This window comes from Parasteatoda tepidariorum, chromosome 7 (genome assembly GCF_982258835.1).
Source record: "Parasteatoda tepidariorum strain Cologne lab strain chromosome 7, Ptep-v5.0, whole genome shotgun sequence".
Classification (NCBI taxonomy): domain Eukaryota; kingdom Metazoa; phylum Arthropoda; class Arachnida; order Araneae; family Theridiidae; genus Parasteatoda; species Parasteatoda tepidariorum.
The window spans coordinates 44,368,587-44,394,980 of NC_141761.1; the positions used below are offsets into that span (position 1 = coordinate 44,368,587).

Genomic DNA, 26,394 nt, shown 5'->3' on the forward strand with positions numbered 1-26,394 from the left:
TTAGCATTACGAACGATATTATTAGTCTTTTACACTTTATTGAAAAAAATCGAAAACTTAATATTAGCGAAAGAATTATAGAAGATAAAAATAAAATGAGTTACTTGCAGCTGAATATTACGGTGATGTTTTTTTTTTTAATTTTACGTTAACAATTGCGCAATAGCGCTCTCTCTTTACCTTATTTGAAACTATGTTTCCTTGTCAAATACCAATATGGAAGAGCTCTTTTCAATTTTTATACATTTTTCAGAAAACTCCTCGATTAATAAAGTTTAAGGAGTGGTGTTATTACCATCACTGAAATGCAATTTGTTGTTGTTCAAATTATGGAAGGTAGCATTCATTTCCAGTATACCCAGTCTTAAAATTTTAGAAAAAAATAAGGACAAATTATTTTTACAAATATAACTCCAATAATAGTCCTATTTGCAAATAATAGTCCTTTATCTAGTTTTCTTATAATTTATTTGATTTATCTGTATGAGTATGTCTCTTGTAGGTGAGTTAAGAAAAAAAGAGAAAAATCATGAAGTAATATATTTTTATTTTGAATGTATGACACTTTCGCACATTGGAATACTTTAACAACTGAATGCGGATGAATATTGCATAGTTTCCATATGGAATATTGTATAGCTTATTATGAAATGTCTTGCGTTTCATTTCAATTCGTCAATCACATGGTTAGAGACTAAGTATTTCTGATGAGTTCTGAAAAAAAATTGTTTGAACTGCTTCCTATAACATAAATGCATTATCACCTGTACATATAAATTCTCTACAGCAATCAGGAAATAAACCTAATCCGGGCTCTTTTACTACTGTGCATCTATTTGGATCAAATTTACTGTTGCACCTGAAATAAAATTAAAAAGATACCACAAATGAAATGTTAAATTCAAAACTCTAACTTGTCTATACTAGGTAGAATTATTTCTTCTTTTGAAGATTTTGTAAGATAAATTTATTTGGAAAACTTCACAGGCATTTGTATAAACAACGTATACGAGGTGAAATGTTATAAATCTTAAAATTTTGACAGAATACTTAGACTATCTTTTCAGTTTACAATCTATTTTTATACTTACCTAAAAGAATTCAATTTCACAGTTTGATTTAATATTTCATATTCAAGGAAATGTTGAATGAATAAAAATAAATGATAAAATTAATATATTTCAAAGGGGTAATAAAAAATGATATGCGTTTCAAATTAAATTTCGCAACATTTTTTCACTGATTAATAGGATCATAAGTTTGAAAGTTGCCCGAAATATAAAATAATATGCTCTAAAAGCAATAAAATTGGATGACTTGGATAAAATTGGATGACAAGTTTGAAAAGTACCCTAAGCACAAATTTACAACAATATGCTCTAAAATCTATAAAATTCGTTGGCTTAGATCGAATTTGATAACAAGTTTGAAAGATGCCCTAAGCTCAAGGCTACAAAAATTTGCCCTAACCCCTATAAAATTGGAAGACGCTAGAAATTATGAATGACGCAAAATATGGAAAAAAAGAGAAAATAAGGGGGGGAAATGGAACGGGCACTATAAAATTTCGTGATCTATGAAATACATAAATTAAAAAAATGCATAAAGTGATTGAAAATATAAATCTGTTTAGTACACGTAATAAACAAATATTTTTTCATCTCTTGTACAATATGAAATATTTAAAACAGTGTTATTATTGAAGTTTCACAATTTGCCTTGACCATAAACTAATTTCGGCAATAATATGGTGATAGGAATTCAGCTTTCAGTGAACAGGCAGTGATTAAAAAGTAGTAGCAACCATCATAGTGATCCAGAGGAGATTTGAGGACACTAGTTAGTCGGAAAGTGGCCAGAGTTCTGATTAATGATAAATTCCATGTGGTGTAGATTAGGAAATAAATTCTGTTGGTTGTGTTCAGGAAACACTTTAAGCTTTCAGCTTTAAATCAAGTTTGATCTCTTTAATTTGCAAAAGAGTGGGGGAAATTTTTATTCCTTTTGCGATCAGAAAATAATTGAAACTTTCATTGTCATCAGATACAAAACTTCACTAGAGAATTGATGTCTCTTTTATGTCAAAAAGGGTCAAAATGTTCATTGAAGCGTTCAGACTGACACAAAAATGAACTATGATAAAAAATATTAATCTTTGTTTTGCAACAAGTCTAAATATGCAAAAATCAGAACATTCCTTATCTTAATATGAAGTAAAAAGAGAAATTTTTTTAAAATTACTATTACATAGGTAGAATATTATGTAATAAGGAAGAATAATATTTAACAGTCATAGACGATGATTTCATGAATAGACTATTCCTCATTTATATCAATTACTAAAATATAACAGTTCATGCATATGAATATATAAAAACATTATTTTCTTTGATACAGTTTTAAATCTCAAATATTATAAAAACTTATATATAAGGAAATAATAATTCATGCTCTAATAAAAAAGGAACGATCAAAAAGATTCCAAAAAAAATTACGGAATAAAAAATAAATAAAAAAAAGCAAACATGGAGAGGAATAGAAGAATACTGACCCATACAGATCCGCATGTCCAACATCACAAACAGTAATCTCGCAACTTTCAGGGTTGTAAATCACTTGACCAACTGGAATTTTCCCAAACCTAAATGAATTGCAGAATCCTGGAAAGCGTAAATAGCAAATAGTTATAATAATAAATAGCAAAAAGGCATTATAATAATAGATATAATAATATAGTTATGTTTCATTACTCTTGTATAACTAATAGAGCTTATACTACCCTACTAACACTTTCTCATTCCTTATGCATTTAAATGTACTTAATTATTAGGTGTATCAGCTTTCTATATGTTAGTACTTAACTACGCATGCATCAGCTATCAACATGTTACTACTTAACTACACGTGTATCAGCTATCTACATGCTTTGGGTATTTTGCATATGCGGAAATAAAGGAATGATTGTTCTAACTAGCTGGCCCATTTTTTTGTGGATCAACAAGAAACGCTACCCATCATTCTCAGAAATTAAACTCCCACTTTTAACGAGTCAGCATTCCTTGAGCAGTATTTTGTTAGCTTTAAGAATCATTTCGTCACAAAATCACGTGAATTTTATCGAAACGCGATGAACTCAAATGTATGATAAAAATGTTTCCCGAACTCGGAAACTCATCGCAGTGCATTGTGGGAGATCGTTATCTAAAATGATGAAATTAGAATGAAGACAAGACGAGCGGAACCAGAATGACAAAATATGTCTTTACTTTTAACGAAATTCGCTTCCTTGAAGAAATGATGATAGTTATTTCGCCACTTCGAAATGATCGCTCGGTACGGTTTCGTAAAAAATGAAGAACTTTTCGTGATATTTGAGTATCCACTTTCTACAGTGCTCCAAGTTGAGGTACCTCTGTAAACACAATACACAGAAAAATGCAATTGTGTGCAAAAAAAAAAAAGGAAAGAAAACTATTTGATCAATGGTTATTTTTATTACACACGAAAAAGATTTAAAAATAATTTTAAGTTGTTGTTGTTGTTGCTGTAGTACATTTACGTCGCACTAGAGCTGCACAATGGGCTATTGGCGACGGTCTGGAAAGCATCCCTGAGGATGATCCGAAGACATGCCATCACAATTTTGATCCTCTGCTGAGGGGATGGCACCGCGCTTCGATAGCCCAACGACCTGCACGCGAAGTCGAACACTTTACGGTAGCACAGTTTAACGAGGACCAGTACCGCACACCCTCGGTCCCTACGCAGACTGATCCAAGTGGGTCACCCACCCGCGCACTGACCGCAGCCAGTGTTGCTTGATTTCGGTGATCTGCTGGGAACCGTGTCTTAACGATTAGTCCACTGCGGGACAAAAATAATTTAAAAAAAAATATGTTTAGTTTAATTTCTTCATCAAAGTTTGTACCTTTTGAGATATACTGCCCTGAAGAAATTACAAAGAATTCAATACAGCAGGGGAATATGCGATATATAATGTGTTATAGAAGGAAATCAACAAGCAAACAGCATCAATAAAATGTCAAGTCTATCAAGTTCCTCAGTTTAAAAGATCTGAAGTCCTCAGCTTGAAGCCTCTTCGTAGTGTATTATGGGAGATAATTAACTTGAATGACAACACTAGAATAAAGACGAGACAATAGAAAATAAACTGACGAATTACGCTGACAGGTTTGCATACTGGTCAAGAAGTTTTTCGTTGTGTCGGTAAGATCCGGAGTTCGAATCCCTCTACTGGCATGGGTGCAATTTATCTACATATCTGTCCTTGTTTTGTCGCGCTATCTATATGGTTCCCACGTTGGAGTGCTTAGTAAAAGAGTTAGATACATTTTTCGGAAAAAAAAATCGAATGTTGAAATATATCTTTAATTTTAACAAAATTCGTTTCCTCGAAGAATTGATAGTAATTTCGTCACGTTGACGCTCGGAGTATATACCAGGAAATGAAAGAGTATATACCAAAAACGAAGAAAGTTTCGCGATTATCAAGTATCCATTTTTTACAGTGATTGACAAACGTTATCCATAGAATGTGTGACGGAAGAAAACGAATAAATAAATGATAAGTAATTTTACTTGTTAACAATCTATAACAATTGTCTTTCATTGCATAACAGTTCAAATTACAAATGTTTTTTGAAAAATCTTTCTTGAGAAATTAATTTTTTGAAAAAGCTTCTATATTGCTGTTATGATTTTTATATGGTAACATCCGGTTGCTTTCTTTTATTCCTTTTATTTTACTTATCCATTTTCTGTTACTCTTGTCAGCAAGTTAAGAACGATGTATTAAGATACAGATTTCATGAAAGATAAATTTCAGACCACAATGGATAAATAATCCTTACTTAAGGAAAAAAAGCAATAATTTTCACACAAATTGGAATTTCGAAAGACAAAATTCTCCGTTAAGTTTTTAATTAAAAATGGCCTTATCAGCACATCAAATTTCCCACTCGAAAATGTATGTCAACGGATAGTAGATTGCTCAACATTAAGTTAAACAATTGATAATTCGCAAACTAATAATCAAGTTTGAACTTTTTTTTTTTATTCGAACAAATTTATTTTACATTTTTCTTCAAGCTTTTCCTTAAATTTAAAGTTGCAAAATCTTATAGATTTTGTCCAAAAATTCAAAAAGTGAGAAAAAATTCTCAAAAAAGTAATTATAATTGCAATAACTTGAGAACAGAATGGAATTTCGAAAAAAATTCTGTGCTAAGATTATAAACAAACATGACGCTTTCAGCATGTTAAATTTTGGTTTCGTTGTTGCACTCCTGTAAAGCGACAAGTATGGTATTTTTTCCTAGAGTTAATAATAAGGTTTAACAGCTGAAAAATATCGAACTAATTATCAAACGCTATTTTTTTTATAATATTGTATTCCTTGTACATTTTTCTGAACACTTATTTTGTTTCAATTTTCTAAGTCAGATAGTATTTCTGCAAGAAAGCAAAATAACAGTGCACCAAAAAAGTCCACCCCCTCCAATTTTGATCTAATGATCGGATCTTCACGTTCTACGACTCAATCTTAATGGAGCGATGAGGTGGCCTCAAATATGCTAATCAATTAGTGCAGATATTATTTTAAGTTTCCAAATCAGACGCAAAACGTACTTTCTCTAAATAAATATGACTTTACTTCGACAAATTTGGATTTTTTACCCCCAAGGAGAGCAATTAGGAGAGCAATTCAAGGTTTGGATCCTTTAATGTTAATTTTATTTTTAGCGTATTTCGCCATATCTCGAGAACTTTATATTTTGCACTCTATTACAAAATTCGTTTATCCAAAGCTAATTCCATGCAAAAAGTAAATTTTACTTATTATTTATTATTTCTTTTTATTTTATTTAATAACAGTCAAAACATTTTTGGACTGTAAGGTATACACTTTTTTTTTTACATAAAAAAATCGCATAAAAGCCGTATTACAAAAGTTTAAAAGTCGTATATAAAATTCAATTTCCCTGGAAGTAGTCAACCGACTTCTCCAAATTTTGTATTTCATTTTGTGAAATTAAATACTTTAAAATTATGTAAAAAATTGTACACCTTGTAATTTAAAAATTTTTCGGTTATTGATAAATAAACTAATAAAACATACTAAATAATAAATTGTATCTTTTTGCATGAAATTATTATTAAACATACGAATTGCAAAATGTGCAAAAATGTTTCAATTCGCTTAAAAAAGTTCTCCAGATTTGGTGAAATACGATAAAAATGAAATTAACATTAGGGGTTCTTAACTTTGGATCGCTCTTCTGACCAAACTATGTGAACCATGTTATATTTCCGAGATTTGCGGTTAACCCCTTAACTTTGTGGGTAAAAAATTCCAAATTGGTCAACAAAAAAAATTTTGTATTTATTCAGAGAAAGTGCGTTTTTGTGACCGATTTTGTAACCTAAAATATCGTCTACACTAATTAATTGACATAGAGGTCAACCCTTCAAATAATTAAGATTGAGTCGTAGATCGTGATCATTAGATCAAAAGTTATTCAGGGTGGTCCATTTTGTTTGCGCGCTGTTCGTTAACGACTGTTGATCTTGCGATTATTGAACATAGAGAGTTTGAATACATGTTTATACATACCACTCTTTGTATCAAGAGGCATTGTAATGGTATAGCTTTTTACATTGGGAACACACAAGAGAAGCATCCAATATAGAAGAATATGTTTGTAAAACATCTTTATTTTCTTAGTTTAATTCTCCTTTATCAGTATCAAAACTATAGAAAAATTTTAAGGAAGCAATATGATCAAAATTGATTTATAAAACTTTGAAAGCAACAATTATGTTTATTTTGTTCAACTAATACAAAGAATGCGTAAAGAAATGTCATTTCAAAAGCAAAAAGCATTTAGTTATAAAAAAAACCTTATAAAAGGCTTAAAAATTATAATTGAATGATTTGAAATTCCAAACACTCAAAGTTAAATTCTTAAAAAAATATGAATATGTAAATGTGATATATGAAAAATATAATATAAAAATTTGGATAAAATTTTTAAAATTTGTTAAAATAAAAATCGATCAGAAAAAATATAGTTATAGCTTCAAATAACCATGACTTGTCATTGTTGATTTATTACATTTATTATTATTATTATAAATATTTGGAAACTATTAAATTGGTATACCTAATGGTAAAAGTGTTTTCAATCGAAAAAATTGTAATTGCTATTAATAATTAGTTTTGAATTCTTTCCTAGAAATACTCTGATCTAGCTTATTACTAAACATTTTAATCACCTCGTTATGGAATATAATTATTTGGCAGTTTTGAGGCAGTATTCTCACTAGAATAAGTAATATTAGAAGATCAAGTTTAAAAAATGAATAGAAATTCTTTGAATGCAAAAAATAAGAAGCAACAACTACATTCATAAATATTTCGACATATAAAATGATAACACCACAGATATTTAAAGAGCAGGGCGGTAATCCCCGTTTGACGCTCTACATTCCAGCTCCTACATTTTGGTAGCTCCGAATTGACTTCGTAACGTAGAATGCTTTTAAGACTTCTCTTGACAAAAGATGGCTCATAATTTTTAATTGCCTTTTTCTAGAAGCCAGCCCTGTTTTTTTAGTCTGATCTTTCAATCAAAAATCAGGAAAAAGTTCTAACACGCAGTCAGATCTTTTTATCCAGATTCTCGTGACTAGCATACGATTCTGTATTTATGTCTTGCTTACGTGTGACTCTATTATTTGTGATTGCTGATAATTCTAACACTGTAAAAAATTCCGGATCAAATTACACTAAGTTGTTGCCGTGAAATCCATTTTAACCATAACTTGTTACGAAACAAAATATCTGATATACTGTAATTTTTAAAGTAATAATTATCGTAAAATCACTGAATCACTCTCAATAAATAAATATTAATATAAAAATAGCGGTATAATATTTCACAGTAAAATACATTACGGATGATGCCGGTATTTTATACCATAATTTAATTCGAAATTTTTAAAGTGTACAACACTCCTTGTGTTTCCATCTTTATATAATTTTTTTAAAAAAATTTTCTAGTATATAAATCAATAGATTTGAGAAAATTTATTAATGCTTCATAATCTTAAGATGTAGTTCTTTCTGAAGAAATTAAACTAAGTTTGATAGTGTTTACCTTGAAGCTAATGTAAAATTAATTTAATATCTCTTCTTTGTTTATTCTTGTTTTAAAATTTGAAAAGTGAAAGATTTATTTTAACAAAAATTACAAACTTACGGAATACTATTCTTCTTACACTTATTAAAAACAGGAAGATTCTCTTCACATTTACGTAAGCATAGGTGCTATATGAAATCGAATATTTTAACCAATACCAAAATATTTATTTCCAAATAGTCTGTAAATAATAAGAAAATGTTTTTCCCTCAATTTTGTGTGTTCACCAAAAATAATCAATAAGTATCCTTCCACCCCCTCGAACAAACTCAACTGTCAAAGGGGTGGAGATGAAGAAGGAAAATTCAAAATATGGTTTAAAATTCCAATATTTAATTTCAACAAATACACTGATGGATATTCACTCTATTTAGCAGTATATTTCTTTACATGTAAATTACAAGGACGTCAGCCAAATAAAACTTGGGATATAAAGCGTGTGTTTCACTGTAAAAAATTCCAGAACAAATTACAGTATAAGGTACCGGCGCCCATGGTACTGGTATTTTTGACCTTAAAAACCATTTTTACTGGAACATATTACGGAATAAAGAATCTGACACACCTTAATTTTAACAGTAATAATAACAGTAAAATCATTGAATTATTCCAATTAAATAAACATTACTCTTATATACTACGGTATAACATTTTAAGGTAAAAACGGATTAATGAATTTTAAAGATAAAATAGATTTTACGGAAGCTGCAGTCAAAATGCCAACACTTTATAATGTAATTTTATTTGGAATTTTTAACGGTTCATTTTATATTCTCCTTCAATTTCAAATCCACTAAATACAGATCTAATTAGCAGTTTTTGAAAGGTAGTTAAATAGTACACATTTTCGTCAAATATCTCTTTTTGTTGTATTTGCATTATAATAATTTCTTCAAATTATCCAAAATGTTTTTCATCATTTTAAACTCCAATAAAAATAAATATTTATAAACAAACATAGGTGTTACAGGCAGTTGCTTTAAAGTTTGAAATCCTTTTTTATAGAAGTTCTAAAGATTTTCAAGTGATGTATTTCTAATGTAATAAAGTCATTCTTTTATTTTCCACATATTTTTAAATGTATTGTGCTTTAAAATAATAATGATTCAAAATTTGTAAAGTACAAAACATATGAAGAAAGCACAAATAAAAAATAGAACCTAAAATTCGAAATGGCGAGAGCAAAAACCTTTTAATGCTATCATACAATCTTTAATAAAAAGAAATTCGTAAATTATAAACGTTTATTTCAACTTTCAATTTTTTGAAGATATTTTGATGCAATTTCGAATTCGGAACACAAAATAGTATGAATTTTTTTAGTACTGCTCAAACTTCCAAACTGAAAAATGAAACTTTTCCAAAAAAGAGTCAAAATCGCTTACCGAATATTAAGTAGCTCCATGTTGACTTCGTAGTAATCATTCATACCATTTCAACTTTAGATCAGGAAGATAAAATAATAGATTAGACAGCTGGCTTTCTGGAAATAATGTTTGCAGATGTAAAGTGAACACAAAAATACGGGGAAGCTAGAAGTTTATGTTCTTTTCATGGCCGCTATCTTAATTTACTTGATTGCTGAGCAGCATCAAAGTTATTTGTTCAAATAGTTTTATTGAAGTCAATTTCAGGAACAACGTTCAAATAAGTCTTGATGGGATTCATAAAAAATAAAAGAAAGCTTTCAGAACGCTCTTCTGTTTTAACAAAAAAAAAAGTGTTTCCTAGTTGGTTTAAAATTCTGTTGAATTTAGTGAATCATCCATATTTACCAAAATCTAAATAGATTAGTTTTAAAAATTTGTATCTAAAGTAAATGAAAATATTTTATTCTACTAACTATGGTTCCTTCTTAAGAGCTCAAAAATTGTTTGATAGTTGGGAAGCGCAGAAAATTCCGGATTTAAATTTGGGTGCCTAAAATTATTTGAACTGCGTATTGTAGGTAAGCTTGAAAAAATAAAAAATATTCCGTATTTTCATCTTAACGACAGAAAATCATTTATATTGTGGATTGTGATTAGTCTTGAAAAAATAAGTTCTGGAGTTAATAAGTTTTTAAATATAGGCTATTTTTGCGTAATAAAGGCATTTTGAATAAAAATGTATTGAAAATGTAGTACTACATGTTTGATAGTGATAATACATATGACTAATTCTTTGTTGTATGAACATTGGACATGCTGTCAAAAGAAAACTGAACATGAAGTTCTTAAAACAACCATCAAAATAATACAAATATTAGGTTTTTGATGTATTTTTAGGATAGATATTTTTAATTTAAATTAATTTGAAAAAAAAACAGAAAAAACTGAAAAACAATTGAAATGAAAGAAAACAAACAAATTAATTTGAGAAAAATATGCATATTACGTTGATACATATTTCGTAGATAATAATAAAAATTACAAATTAAATATACTTGTTTTCGTTATTCAGTTTTATACAATCAAAGGATTATATTAGTTTCAAAATAAAAAAAGTGTTTAAGTTTACAGTTCTATGCTGAAAGTCGGGAATGGTTATTTTTTCTTAAAATAATTTCAGATAAATTCGAAAAAAATTACGACAAAAAATCTTAAAAGAGCTAAACAAGGAAAATAAAATCGAGTTTTGTGAAATTTTTAAGATTGGAAATTTCTGATTCCAAGGAAATTCTTTCACCAATAACAATAGTAGAGCATTTTTGAAACATCAGGATATTCGAGTTTAATTGAAAACATTTAACAACGCGGAGAGAAAAAAAATTCTGGTAAAATTACAGTACTGTATGGAAAGGACGATTCTGGTGCGAAAAAGGTAGCTCTAGATAAAAAAAAAATTAAAATATACGGTATTTAACTCATTAATTTGGTGGTTTTTCCATTCATATGCTAACGGTTTTCCGGAAATTCTGGTTTTCAAAATTATAGTTTCTACTGCCGCACATGTTGTGAAAAAATATGGAGCCTGAAAAATAAATTTAACCGAATAAATGGTTTTTATGCCATGCTCTAAGGCCTAAACAAATTTTATCATTAAATTTTATCAAATGTTATAAAACCCTATTTTATTACTAATTTTACCAAAATTATTACCAACGAGCTTCGATAAAATTAACCAAGCATTTTAAAGCTCCCATGAAACCAGAAACACGGTAAATTTTACCTTATTCTGGTAGTTTTGGCAATACTTTTTCTTTGAGATTTTAAATTTAGTTTATTATTTTAAATTGAAAAATAATAAGATTCCTTAAAAATAAAGTGAAATTAAGAGATTATTTGTCGAATGAAACATTACCTCAGCCTCTTGTACGTAGATTGAAAATATGGAATGTTTTTTATTCTTGATGATTGGAATGATTGGAAATGATTGGGGATGATTGGAAACATTGTGAGTTAAAACGTTCCATAAGCTGTTAACAAGTTAAATCATGTCTTAGTGTGAATGGTTTAAAGGACCAATGACGTCAGCAGAAAATCTAATTAATTGAAATAGTGACGTTGAGTAGAAATAATTGCTTTCTAGGAATTTGGTATTGTATTTGTCCCCGATAGAAAATTAAGGAGAGGAAAAATGCAAAATAATTTCCGAATAATACACTTGGAATCAAAAATAAAATAAGCAAGAACTCTGAAGTTTTAGTTGGGTAGAAATAGATACTTTCTAGAAATTTGGCATTGTATTTGAGGAAAAATGCAAAATAATTTCTGAAAAATACGCTTAGAATCAAAAATAAAATAAACAAGAACTCTGAAGTCTTATTTTTCAATTTATTTCAATGTAAATTTTTTATGACCGCATAAGGAACAATTCCAAATTTAGTATATATTTAATAAACAAATAATTATAATTTTAGGAAATAAAGCATATTTTAAAAATATTTTCTGAAGAGTTTATAAAAAAAATCATGGTTTAAAAAAAACCGATTTAAATAAAATAAATTGACTTTTTTCAAAAATAGAAATCTAATAAATAAGATATCGTGTTTCTTGTAGCTTTTATGATTAGTCAAAGCAGTAAAAACATTAAGTAAGTGTATTTTACTGGAAAAATATCATACAATTCTCGTGAGATCGAATTCCACGTTCAGCTACTTTAATTAAAGGATTAACGTATCTATCCTTTATTTTCAGTGTTGTCTATCCCATAAACTCGCTCAGCTCAATTTGTTTTCTTATTTAGATATTTAATTCCATGGAAACGATGCTGCAAGAAAAAATAGCTGTTATTTTTATGCCTTAGTAAGAATTTTCGATGAAAAAAAATTTTTTTAAGCTCTTAAGACCTGAATGCATTTTTTTGTTTAAGGGTCTTATCTTAAGAAAATGAGCTTAGAAAAGCAGTTAAAATTCTTTTTTAAATCTTACCAATATTTTAATAAATTATAACAGAAAAATAAAGGGCTGTAGGAATCAGATATAGTTTCGAGTTAATCACTTTATATAGTTTTGTTTTCTTAACTTAAAATTTTTGAAAAAATATATTTTTTAGCATCTAAAATCTAAAATAAAAGCTGAAAATAGTTTGAAGCTTAATCTTAAATGTTATAAACCATTTATTTTCTCGACGATTGTTGTGCTGACTTTGTGTGTTTCACAGTGATATTTTCTTTAAATATTATTTTAAAATCTTTTATGTTAAATTCAGGATTATTTAATGCTTTTCTTAAATCTGTATAAAGATAAAACAAAACTAAAATGAAACAAAGAAAAATGAGGACACCTTTCTAAATTTATTATTTTTATGAATGTAATGTTTATAGTTAATTCAATAATGTTATTAAGCACAACCCAAACTGTAAAGCTAAAGTCTTGCAATATCCAGAAATATTATTGCATGCTCGTATTTTCTTTTATAAAATCAATCATAAATGAAAAGTATTATTTATAGGCTGCTGTAAAGAGTTTTAAGAAACAAAATGAAAGCTATAAAAATTAGATTCTCAAAATTCACTAAATTTTCCTTCTTATTGACAGAAACCTTTCCAGGAAAATGATCCGAGCAAACATTTCATCAATAATTATCTTATTTGAGGACGCGAATTAGAAAGAGGATTAATGCAGAACTAATTTCAATTAATACAATTAATTAAGAAACATATTAACTAAGAATAGTGGAATTGAAAATTAAGCATTCATGGCCGGGAATTGTACCAGGGAAAATAATAAACAAACAGGTGCACTAATACTTAAAACGTCCCTTCATAGAATGGAAATGGCTTTATAATCAGATAAAGAATGCTGCAGAACTTCCAGAGTGCATTGAGATGACTCACGAGTCTGGAAGCAGTTCTGTCAAAATAATTCTTTTGATTTGCAGCAGACAGTAGCAGGCAGTAACCCCCTGTTCTGAAATTAGTCTATGCGAAAACCCCGTTTCTGGTTACCCTGTTTTGCTCTTTGATTACAATGACGTCACATTCCGGGTACCTCAACTTTCATTTACAGTTATGTGATTAGCTCTTGGTATATTTTTCTGCATGATGTTAGCGACGCTGAATTTTTTGGAGTACGCTCGAATTTTTTCAACTCTTGAAAAGTGAACAATTGTTGATTAATTGACTTTTTGACCGATCCAGTTCATAGTGTTAACGTAGTTTCATTATTCTTTATTTATTAATAATTCTTTTAATAATATTTAAAACAATTAAAAAAGAACTACAATAAAAAAAGTTAAAATTTTAAAGAATAATCTAATACAGTTCACGATTTCTCGAAATTAGGGAACATTCTTACTGAATCTAGTTTGATTGTTCTACTTCAAATGCCCCAATCAGATAATCAAATTTTATATGTATATTTCATATGAATTCTTATCTTAATGAAAAAGTTAGAGTAAAAAATTACACAGCAACATTAGAAAATGTTTAGTATAAAAAAGAAAAGTTAGTTTTAAAAAGAATTTTAATTCAATACAAAATTGTTTGTTTATAAAGGAAAAAAGAAGTCTGTAAGAAGTTTGAAGCAAGAAGGAAGTTTGTTTGTAAGAGAAGAATGGGATGTATCAACTCTTCTTCTAGCATTCAATCCGATTAAACTTTTTTTGGCTTTTTCGAACGGCAGTGAAATCTTGGAACGGGCTCCAAGTACTCCAGGTCAGGAAATTGATCCGTTGGTATATTTTCAAATCTCCAAATATATAAGAGGATCCAGTTGTAAGCTTTTACCAATTGTTTGTTTCGTTGTATAAAACATTTTTTTGAGGGAGTTGATATCATTCACTTAAATTATATGTACTAAACAGAAATGTGTCAGCTTATGCTTGCGCCACCACCTTCTACATCCAATCATTTCCTTGATGATTCTCTTAAGATACATTATCAAAAATAAATAATTTTGCTCAGCAATAAATTTTAAAATTGCATTTTAAATTAAAAGATGTATTGTTTATTACAAATTTTGTTAGTGCACAATCGTTTACCAAATAGGCTGGTATATTAAATATAATATCTGCATGCCTCACATTTCGCATGAAGCTGATCGAATCTCTTAATCATTCAATAAATCTCTTTAACTGCAATTTATAATAATGCAATTTGCACCAGAAATTAACAGTTGCAAAAAGGTAAATAAATTTAGACACCTATTTGAATAAGCTTATCTTAAGGTTTGCTCTGAACCTAATAAAAATTAATCTGGCTATGAATCTCTATTATATGCGAAAGATTTCGCAATATTCTTTCTCAGATACGACGTAATATAATTTGGGATGGAATTCCCAAGCCTTTCAACGACACCGTATTATTTCATTATCTCCAGCTACGCCTTTCAGTCTGTGAATCCCGCTAAGTTTCAAAAGCCGCAGTCCCGTAAAACTCCATTATATGTCGACATAAAATGAGATCTGTGTATCCTGCGAAATTTAATATACAGTCTTAGTGGGACTTCGAATAATTTGGGCGACAAGCAGATCTGAATAATCTCTTCAATACACATCTTTTATGAAAGGTCACTCTGCAATAGGGTGTTAAAAGATTTCACATTAGATTCAAATAAACATCAAATGTGTCTGTCTATGTGATCTATATTGTAACGGGGTGACTTCCTCATGTTTTGATTGTAAGGAATAGAATATTATTATTTGCACATTTTTTCCGACAATGTTTATTCTGATTTAAGCTTTTAAGAAATCAATCACCTAAACAGAAACTATTTAAGTGAAAAGTGAAACATAAAAATATGCAATAAAATGATTTATAATTTTTTTCATTTGCTCAAATGCCATTTAAAGCGAAAACTTGCTTTGAAAAATTTTTGATAAATATTTTTAAGTATGTTTGATGCATTCTTTCGTGAATTGCCCTGTATTCTATTAGTGCGTTTCTCATGTTGAATATAAAGAGTAAGGAGTGGTACATATGTTTATTATTATTTAAAGCGCTCTATTTTTAAATGTATTTCACAGTTTCATCGTGTGTGAGTTTCTCATTAATGCAAATACAAAATATATGGAATTAAATATTTCGAACTTTACCAAAAATCGTAACAGATTTCATTCAGTTATATCGTATTTAAAAATTACTAAATAGATAAGTAATGACCCAGCTTTAAAATTTTAAGCAATAAATGTAAGTTGTTAAAATAAAGTTATGAGATTTCCTTAATATTTTTTTTCCAATTGAATTTACATCTCGCATTTTCTCCTTTTGAATCCTCTCTTTGGTAGCCTCAAAGAGTAGCAAATATTTTTCAACTTTTTTCGGAATTTAGATAGTTAAAAAACCTTTAGGGGACTGAATTCAAGTTTTGGCCATATTTTTAGAGTTCGAAAACTAGAGATTTGTTTAAGTGGATTTTCAGTAACGAAAGTAACAATAATGCCAGTGATATCAGTGTTATAAAGGAGCTGGGAAACCAAATTGAAGTTTTTCTACACAATCCAAGCAGAAACTCAATATTACCCGACCTAGCGTGACAAGATGTGTAGTTATACTATGGCACACAGCTTATTTATTCCTATTTTTTTCAGTAAATATCAGATGATGCGATTCACAGAAAACTCTTCTTTGATCATTCCGACTTTCAAGTAAACGACTCTGACACTCACAATCTTGCAGCAAGACTTATGAATTTTGGCCTTTCTAGATCTAATTCTGCGAAATCTTTTTTAATTGATTCCTTTCCTTCTAAAATTAATTGAAATAAAATGAAATAGTCGTCTTTAAAGTTAGCATTTTCACATTCTCGAGAAATATTGAAAGTAGTTCCAGTTTTAATAAACTTAAACATGAAACAAAATTTAATTTTAATCTGAATTGATACCCGCCTCCCCAAGGAAACTCTTTGGTTTTTAGGGGACATTATGACAAATATTACACTGATTTGAAGACATCTTGTCAACTTATTCACTGCTTTTAGAAAATTGTGTTCAATTTTTCACCATCGCTATGTAATTAAATATTTGCCAAAAATTTTCACTGGCCTTTGCGTTGATCCTAGATTTATCCCTTATAATTTCTAAGCTACGGGCTAGTCTTCGCAGAAATTTTCCTTAAACAACATAGAGGAAATGCTGCCCTAAACCCATTTCTGTTTTGAAAGCATTAAAGATTCATAAAATATTCAAACTTAAGAATCATTGATTCTAAAGAGTGCAAATTTGTAATGTCGATGTATCACTTGGTCAACTGCTTTCACCATGAAGGTTGATAGTTGAAACACTTAAATTTTAGTCTTATTACTTTATTAAAATTCCCCTAATTGCACATTTAACTAGTAAAATTATTTATTTGCACAAATACACACTTCATATTCTTTTACTTTGAGTGTTTTGCAAAAATTAAAAAAAAAAACTATTTCACAAGAGAATCTAAAAATTTTGTAACAAAACAGAAATTTGTACTGTTTAAATCCATGAAAAGCTTAAGCCATTTTAAGCCATTTTCAATAGAAAGCAACCATTGTTATATGCAGATAAATTAAACCCGAGGAGAGTTGAAAATGACTACATTATGCAAATGGATGCTGTATAATACATTTGAAGAATGAAGATTGAAACTATCCCATTTGCGAGCTTCAGTCTAATGGGTATCTTGGTAGAATTTCATAGCGTCTAATATAATTTTGGCTTAGCTTTCGGAAATAGTTATAAGTTAATAGTTACAATCATAATGATGGTCTGGTTAATGGGGAATAAACAAGTTGAATAATGTAATCTGAAAATAATTTAAACCTCATTACTATTTTCTATATATTTTATTTCTGCATCATTATAAAGAAAGACGCATTTTTAAAATCTAATTTTTAAAAGGCAAAACTTCATATTTCTTAGGAAATAGTTATGTTTACTATTTCAGCATTTTGTCAGTCATTTTTCATTTAGATTACAAAAGTTAGTTTCACGTAAATTGATGAGATTTTCTTCGTACATTTATAAGATTTATAAAGAAAGCGAGATCGGATTTAGCGAAATCGGATGTGATTAATACATTGAATAAATAATGATTTTTATGAAACATTCTGACTTTAAAGTGTAAAGAAAAGTTAATGAACCCTTTTTTTTTGGCATTTAAATTGTATTGCATTTTATATACACCGAAGAGCCATTACATTATGACCACCCCCTATCTATAACAATGGGCTCGCCCAGGAACAATGCTTTCATGGGGCACAATAGGACCCATAATCTTCATAGAACAATCTCTGACGTCTGTGAGCTACTTGAACATAGTTGCAGACCAGGTTCATCCATTCATAGCAAGAGTTCTTCCTGCGGGGGATGGTAGTTACCAACCATGTCATAAGGGTCGAATCGTCATGGATTGGTTCGAGGAACATTCCGGTGACTTTCAAGTCATGTCTTGGCCCCCAAATTCACCTGACCTTAATCCAATAGAGCATTTGTGGTCCTACTTGGAAAACCAAATTCGTGCTGCCACGCTACCCCCTCGCAATGTGAGGGAATTACAGGACCAGTTGCTGAGCGCTTGGTACCAGATTCCTCAGAGTACCTATTAGCACCTTGTGGAATCAATGCTACGGCGGGTGCTAGCAGTTTTGAGGGCTGAAGGTGATCCTACATGTTATTAGCAGGGTGGTCATAATGTAATGGCTCTTCGGTGTATATAAAAAGCTTAAAACACACGTGATAATTATAAATACTTACATACGTTGGAATTATTTTAATCTAATAAAATGGTTATCTGATATTCTTCAAATATAAACCACATATTCTTACTATATATATTATGAATTTCATGGGCTTTTAAGAGAGGTCAAGCATTTTAAACTCCTTATTGCTAATACCCTTAAAAAATAAAAATAATTTGGACTTAAAGAAATAAAAATATTTTTATGAATTTTCGACTGGGAATAGTATTTGTGTAATCTTATAACGGTAATTTTCAAATAGTTAATAAGCTCTATAAATATACGTATGAAATATTTCATAAATGAATAGTTAATAAACACTCGTAATATATACGTATGAAATATGTTTAAGATCATTATAATACAGATAAATGCATTAACACAACTATTTCTGTGCTATATACTCGTTAAGTTCGAACAATGTTTTGTCTCTCGCGTACGAAAAGATCGTATAAGTAAATAAAACTTAAAGGTCTTCAATATTAAAAGCGGATCTATTTGGTTATAGAATACTTGAAGAAACAGCTCTAATTCCTCAATCTTTTCAATGCAAATCAATACGTGCATAAAACATAACATCGTTTGAGAGATAATATATTTTATCCAAGATACGATGGCAAAATAATTTTAATTAAATGGATTTATCTTCCTATACTTAATTTAAATCATTATTCTCTTTTTTTGGGGGGCTACAATTTAATAGTTACTTTTTGAAATTTATATTTTCATCACATTGTTTTAAATAGTAAATTTTTTGTCGAAAATATTTGGGGGTTTCTCTCTTTAATATTTTACATAGACAACTATTTAAACAAAAAAAAGTTGAGATTTAAAAAAAAAATGTCTATTTATTAATTTAGGAAGGCATATATTTGTATTTAAAAAAGGTTTTTTTAACTGAACAAATTAAAAAACTAACTACTTTTTACACTTAAAGAACAAGAAGTTATTTTTTGTTCAAATGTAATGTATTTTATTACTCATAAAATTTTAAAAAAAGAGATGGTTAGAAACAGGCAATTTTTGCGGCTGGATTTAGTCGAAGAATAATAAAAGAGGAAAGCTTTCAAAATATAATTCTTTTCTGTATGAATAATTTACTAAACAACGATAATTGAAGGTTTCTGAGTTATTTTTCATTTGCTTTTTAATTAAAAGTGTCACCAGAATTTTTTCAAAAAATTATTAATGAATGAACAAACTTGTAAAGAATCTGTTTTCTTCTAACTCAATGTAACATTATCTTGTAGCTTTAACTTAGTTATTTGTGTAACTAGATGTTAAAATAATCTATCATATCTTGTTGCAACTATACGCTGTTGTTATCTCAACGTTTTCTCTTACGAATTACCCATTAAATTCATTGCTTTTTAACTTACAATTATAGAGTGTACATTCAGAAATAAAAACGTGTCATTTCATTGCCCTTTCTTCCTATGTTCACGTTTGCATGCTGATATATTTAGACTACCTAACATAATGAACGTTAATGTTTAGAAAATAATAAGTAATTCAAGAAATTTTTATTTAATTCTTTAATGGCTGAGAAAAAAATTTAAAATTATTTCAAGATGAATCTGATTGAGAACTTGTCTGAGTATTATTTTGTACACACAAGGAAAGGACAGCAGTCGGGATAATGTCCACTTCCTTGTTGAACTTCACAGCCTGGTGATGCAAAAATCACTCCACACCTACAATAACCAAACAAATATTCTACAGGATATGGGAAAAATAGAAAATTAAATAAAAAAAATACAAACAATAAAATAAAAATATGAAATAAAAAGTATTTTTTAAAAATTTTTTTTTTTAAATGGCGGGCACTTGGGATGTATTGTCTTATTGGCCAGGAGTGCCAGAACTGCTACTTTCTTCTCGTTACAAAGTGGGCACCTGTTGCGAAGCCAAGGCGGTGGAGCAGCGTCGCCCACGTCACACAACCACAAACCCGTTTATAGGACAGGTCACATTCACATAGTCACAAGTCACACAAAGGAGAAAGGACATAGAACACAGAGAGAAAGAAGTATCCATGCCCTGAGCGGGATTCGAACCCGCAACCATCGGCACCGCAGTCAGGCACGCTAACCATACGGCTATCTGGTCGGCGAAACATAAAAATAAAAAGTAGCAATTGAAACTTTGTACACGGCAGATTTAAAGGAAGCTTTTTTTCATTTTAGACCTAACTAATTTTGTACATTTGGGATCTTGTTTATGCATCTCTGAGAGGAAGAGAAGTTTTGAAAAAGTGATAATTTGTTAAAACATTATAATTAGTATATGATTAGAGCGAACATAACTGCTCAGATGACTTTATCAAAATAGCATCATTTTGAAATATGATGTTCCGCTGTTGTTACATTTAATTTACTGTTAACATTTCGAATAAAAATTATTAGTTAAACTACTCGTAAATGGATTTTTTTCACGAAACGATGGTGTTTATTTGACTAAAGGCACCAACAAGTTTAATTGCTTATTAATAATGCTAATATATGTACCACATTGCTGTTAGAATTTTCATTCTAAAATTACGGTAAAACAAACAACAGCAGTCTGCACGTCTAATTAACCGCAAAGTTTACGGTGAAGAACATATTTTATCTTTACAGCTTTCAAACCGCTTACAACTAGTAGGTTTAAAAAAGCTCGAATACAAAATTATATGGTTTTTTAACTGTAACTCGCATGGTTTCAAATCCGTTAAAAAATGGTTGAATTAGTTTATCTGGTTGTTTCACTTATCGTAAGAAATGTGAAATGCTAGACTTTTCGTGTTAAGCAGCTTTATGGTGCACATCTGAATGAAAGTATCGAATTTGAACAGTACTGAATCGAACAAAAATATGAAGAAAAAAAACGAAATGACTTTTTACTCAACCCAATAGTTAATAGTTAATAGTTAATTTAATAGTTAATTTTATCATCGCTCTGTTTTCAAAAGAAAGGGGAGAAAAACTAGGAAAAAAAAGGCATTCACGAAATTTTTCCTGTACTATCTCCATAAATTTGAGTGAGAGTCCAATAAGATTATTTTATTCACTTAATTACTAACTTGGGATTCCTAAAAAGTATAGTTTTACTTAATTATTTTACTAAGATTATAAAAATTTATATTGATAGCGATTATTAAGTAGTATTCTGTATACTTACCCTGCTCCATCCAATGATCCAGAGCTACAGGTGCCACGTTCACATTTTTCATCATTATATCTAGTTTCTCCAACAGGTATTTTACCAAAATCTTCTTTTTCACAGTAACCTTCAGAAAGTATGAAGAAAATATCATCATAATAATATTACACAGCATTGTAAAACTATCTGGTTCATATAATTGCCAATGAATTTTTGAACACATGAAGAATGAATATTAAAAAATTCTGAGAAGTATGATACTGTTTTAAACGATATGTAAGATATATCGTGAGATTTATCTTATATATCGTTTATATTAAAGATCTAGTGGTTTATATTAAAGATCTAGAGGTTAATATTAAAGATATTAATATAAACCGAAAGGTCCTGTGATATTAAAACTTAATTTCTAGAGGGTTAAGCTCCGCTGAATGTTTGAAACCATTTCTGCTGGCAACACTTTTACAGTCATTACAGGAAATGAAAGTAACAATAAAAAGTACTTAAATCTACTTCAACTTTTACTTTTGAAATTTAGTAGTGTTACACTTGTACTTTTGTTACTTTCTTGAGAGAAAAATTACACGTATTGTTGAAGAAAATGTGTAAAGCCAATAGTCTTTCTTAAATTTATTTTTAAGAAGTTTCTTCAAAAAATCTTTTTAGAAATTTTTTAAATTAAAAAAATTTTTCGAAATTTAATTTCGTTTTACAATAAATAGATAAATGCTACTGGTAAGTTTATTCATAAACTTGCTTGCAAATTAATACAGACAAAATGGAATGCGCTCCACTATTTGCATGTAATCTCATAGCGACCGACTTAATTCTGTTGAATTCCTTCTTTTTTTTCCTTAAAGTACCAATTGTCACTCTTATGCTTGTATTAGCTGTTATAAACATTTTGATCGACTTGGATTTTTTTTAAAAAAAATTTTAAAAAATTTAAATTTAGGGAAATTAAAATAAAAATTAACAAATCATTCTTGGCGCTTTTTTTTTTTTTTTTGAATTCAAGAATTATACTTTTTCTAAAATATATAGATGGTAAATACATTTTCGATTGAGTATTAAAGAGTGTACTGATATGATACGAAATACGAGATATTATTCAATTTCTTTAAGGGTTAGTTCACAGTGAGCACCAACATCAACGTCACAGCTCATTGCGTACTCTTTGCAAACGCTCTCTATTAGATTTTTGAAAGGTTACATAATGCGCTTGCGCAGAAGGCCTAATATTGAAGCTCGTTGATGTCAATCTTCACCATGAATCCACCTTAAGTGTACTTAAAGTAGTTACTTTTTCAGAGCAGCTATTTTTTCTTGCACTATTCGTTACCACAGAGAAATATATTATTATGAATTTGTATATATGTGTGTTTAATTTTGTAAATGTTCTTTTGCTATAAAGCTGACCCTAAATAAACAGTTTAATTAGAAAATTTGATAGAAAATCACGTAATTTTAACGTAATTTGGAGAAACTGATGCCCAATGCATATTTTATGGAAGACTCTGATTGACGACGTTTTTTGCCGACTGGGTGATACTTTTAGTGGCTTGGCAATACTTGACGACCATTTTGGTAAATAAAGTATAGTTCTGGAAAATTTGAGTTTAGAAGTGATAAGACCAATATTTGCGGTAAGCGAGAATTATCTAAAATCATGTCGAAAGTTCCGGGGTTTTCGTCGCTAAGCCTATAAAAATGGGAGTGTGCCTTGCAGAGAGGGTGGAAGTAGAGTATTAGTCTGTTCGTGACTGCAGAAGTGTTCTGATTTGTTAATCTCTCCTGAGTTAATTGAACCGTCTGAGGTTGTAAGCCCCGTATACTGCACTACTATTTAAGCTGCAATTAAGAGCTAGCAAAAGCTGTTTTTTTTATGGAAGATTCTGATAATATATTTTTGGAGTCTTAAGGACTGTTTTAATCATCTCTAATTGTGTTCGGTACAATACACTCTAATGCTTGAGTATGTAAAAAAAAGTTGCAAAAGAACAACACTCTTACCCAAATGATTTCAGCATAACTTAAGTTATATACAACACGAATATACATACTTACCATTATCCGTATTAAGAGGTTCAATGTAAGTATAACATTCGACGTTTGGTAAAAAAATGGATAATCCCAGAAGTAGAAATATACAACATGAATGCGTCATTTTTTTCTTTCTTCTTAACGCAAAAAACTAAGTAAAATAAAGGGTGATTAACTTTTTTTAATAACACTAGCATTGACAAATATTTTCTAATAACACTAGCTTAGAAATTATAACACAATTAAAAATATTTTTCAAAATATACACTGTTTACTTACAATTCACGTGTGACTTAATTATATTAAACATAGTCTAATGCTATTGCTTAATATTAAAATATCAGAAAATGCTCCATTTATATTTTCCAAAATATATGTTTTAAAACCTGTAAGGTTTTAATAAAAGTACAAACCGTTTTAGTAATATAATTTTTTGAGAATATTTTATGATATTCTATGTTATTCAAGCAAACATTTTAAAATTGGTAGTGTTGAAGGGGTTTGAAAAATTCATAGACTGATAAAATCGTTTTCTGAAAATATCGGTTTTTATTTAGTTGAAGTACTGGTTTTTAATAAAGGAAAGAGCTTTAAGAGAACTATATCTTTTACATCTAGCGATAGATGTAAATTAACCTATCTAGATAACCAAAATAAAGATTAAATTTTAAAAGTTGTCCAAAATTTCTGGATATTTAAATTTTTAAAAAGAATGTTGCGATTTTTTAAGCTTTGAAATTTAAGCAAATAGCATCATAAACTAATAGTAATAGTAACTTAAAACAATTTTTGTGAAAATATATTTTTAAATTTTCCTGACAAACATTTTTTTTTTATATATAATGTCTGACAAATGTATTGTTAATGTATTATTTATTATTAAATTAAAAAAAATTCCTTAACAAAAACTAAAAAAAAACCCAATATTCTACAAAATCCATATAAAAATTTCTACTTAAAAGTTTGCGCCCAAAACGCTAATATTGTAAGCTTTATGCATACTTTTTTTCAATTGAAACATCACTAGAATTTAATATCTGAATAAGGATTCGAAAGAATTGAACCATTTTGTGCTCTGCGTGAAGAAACGTACTTAATTATTTTATTGCAGCAATAAAATCTTCACCAAAGAAATATGACTGGAGTACTGGATTTAATCGCAAATATGTAGGAAGAAAAAAGGCAGAGTATTGAATCACAATTTCATGCAAATTTGACAGCATAACTTTATAAGTGTTTCATGCAACGTCGCATTTTTAAACCTAGCTACTTGATTTTATGATTTAATTTGAACTGAATCATGGCTCTATTTTACATCTTATAAAGGTTGCAGTAAATTTGCACTATATTATGATTACAGATATCGATATTATATTTCTTTGTTGATGTTGCAAGGGTTTTGAATCTTGAGTGTAGAATATAAACTACACGTATTAACATCCACAAAAAGAGTTTTCAAAAAACTACCACATGCTTGACTGAGTGTAGAAATAAAACATTTTATACATCATTTACAACATCATGCATACACCATATAAAATGTTTTTTTATGACTGCATTAAATCATAGAGTAGTTTGAATTTTGTAAGCGTAATAAAAAAAACTTATAGCTTACTGTGATAAAATAATAATTTAAGAAAAATGCAGATGTTTACCTAATTTGAAAACCAACTTTTTTGATTTCCTAAAAAGAAATTAACTAAAAATCCTAAGAAAGAAGGGAATTACACAAACTGGTTTTATATTTACAAAGCAAATGTGTAAAAGGACATTCATAATATTTTATGTGACTTTCATTGCCGTAAATGTAATTGATCTGCTTATACAGACTAATGTAATATCATGCTTATCAAGTTTTTTTAAAACACTGAAAGATAAATTGTTGCAAAATATTTTATGAAAAGAGCAAAAGTTATTTCATTAGCTAAGACATGATTCGATACTATGAAATAAATTGCTAATTAGCTTTTAAGATCTTGCGAAATTTACAAACCATTTTTGTAGAAGGGTTTGTAACCGAAAACCATCTTAATTAAATAACAAAAAATATTCGATTACAATTTAAAAGAAGCACTTTTAAAATCGTATGCACAAATAAAGAAAAATAATAATAAATTCTGATTTTTAAGCTTTTAATAAAATAAGTATAGTAACACATATTTTAAAAACATATTAAACATTAGTAATACATAACATAACATATTAAACATTATAAACATATTAAACATTATAAACATATTAAACATTATAAACATATTAAACATATTAAACATTAGTGTAGTTTGTAAATTGTACTAGGTTTATGAGATATTTTGCGGATATATATTTCAAATAAAAAATGAATAAGTAGGATTTTTCTACTTTACCTCACTTAAAGAATTTCGAACTTTCTTAAAATGCTTATCTTCACTTCGTCTCTATAAATATAAAAGCGAAAATATGTCTGTATGCATGTAGTAACTCGAGAACGGGACCGCCGATTTGGATCGTATATTATGCAGTCATTTGCCTACTTTTGCAGAGTGGTTTGTAAACAATCGTCATTTTCCAGTGTCTTTCAGTTCTGATGAAATATCGAAAATACGAAGTTTCATTGCTGAAATCTATTGTGACAGATTGAAATTTTCTTAATATCTTTTGAACGGTTTGCCTGATTGGCAATACGTTTATTGTTCTAGAATACTACTATTTTTTAGAATGATTTTGAAATATCTTCCATCTCTCTAAATTGGGTTGTGCAATATTGAAAAACGTTTTTTTTTTCATTGTGTCAACGTTGTGCTGTCATAAACGCAGCATCGTTACAAATTGTTTAAAAAAAAATAAAATCGTATGAAATACTAAGTACTTAATTAAATCTCTCTAAGCTCATAGTTTAAATGAAGTAAAATTGAGTGATAGAAGCAAATACAGCA

General features: G+C 28.9%; 3 protein-coding genes across 4 annotated transcripts in view; 1 reads left to right on the plus strand and 2 right to left on the minus strand.

Annotated features, from left to right (window-relative positions):
- Positions 1 to 26,394, plus strand: part of amon (prohormone processing protease amontillado) — a 276,980-nt gene that overhangs the window by 42,916 nt on the left and 207,670 nt on the right. The window lies entirely within an intron of this gene.
- LOC122268206 (venom peptide MmKTx1) lies at positions 528 to 9,747 on the minus strand. The gene is made up of 4 exons (XM_016069228.4): positions 9,608 to 9,747; positions 6,635 to 6,772; positions 2,552 to 2,660; positions 528 to 859 (listed from the first exon to the last, which is right to left on the minus strand). Exons 2-4 carry the CDS (start codon positions 6,729 to 6,731, stop codon positions 742 to 744), a joined length of 324 nt encoding a protein of 107 aa, XP_015924714.1. The 5' UTR covers positions 6,732 to 6,772; positions 9,608 to 9,747; the 3' UTR covers positions 528 to 741.
- On the minus strand, positions 19,552 to 26,064 carry LOC107452681 (toxin-like protein 14). 2 transcript variants are annotated; one of them, XM_043047559.3, is made up of 4 exons: positions 25,135 to 25,262; positions 23,504 to 23,630; positions 21,455 to 21,563; positions 19,552 to 19,989 (listed from the first exon to the last, which is right to left on the minus strand). In XM_043047559.3, the coding sequence occupies exons 2-4, from the start codon at positions 23,601 to 23,603 to the stop codon at positions 19,896 to 19,898; spliced, it is 303 nt and encodes a 100-aa protein (XP_042903493.1). In that variant the 5' UTR covers positions 23,604 to 23,630; positions 25,135 to 25,262; the 3' UTR covers positions 19,552 to 19,895. The 2 variants fall into 2 exon arrangements, with proteins under 2 accessions (XP_042903493.1, XP_015924724.1); XM_016069238.4 differs by lacking the exon at positions 25,135 to 25,262 and adding an exon at positions 25,846 to 26,064 and having other exon boundaries at positions 19,559 to 19,989.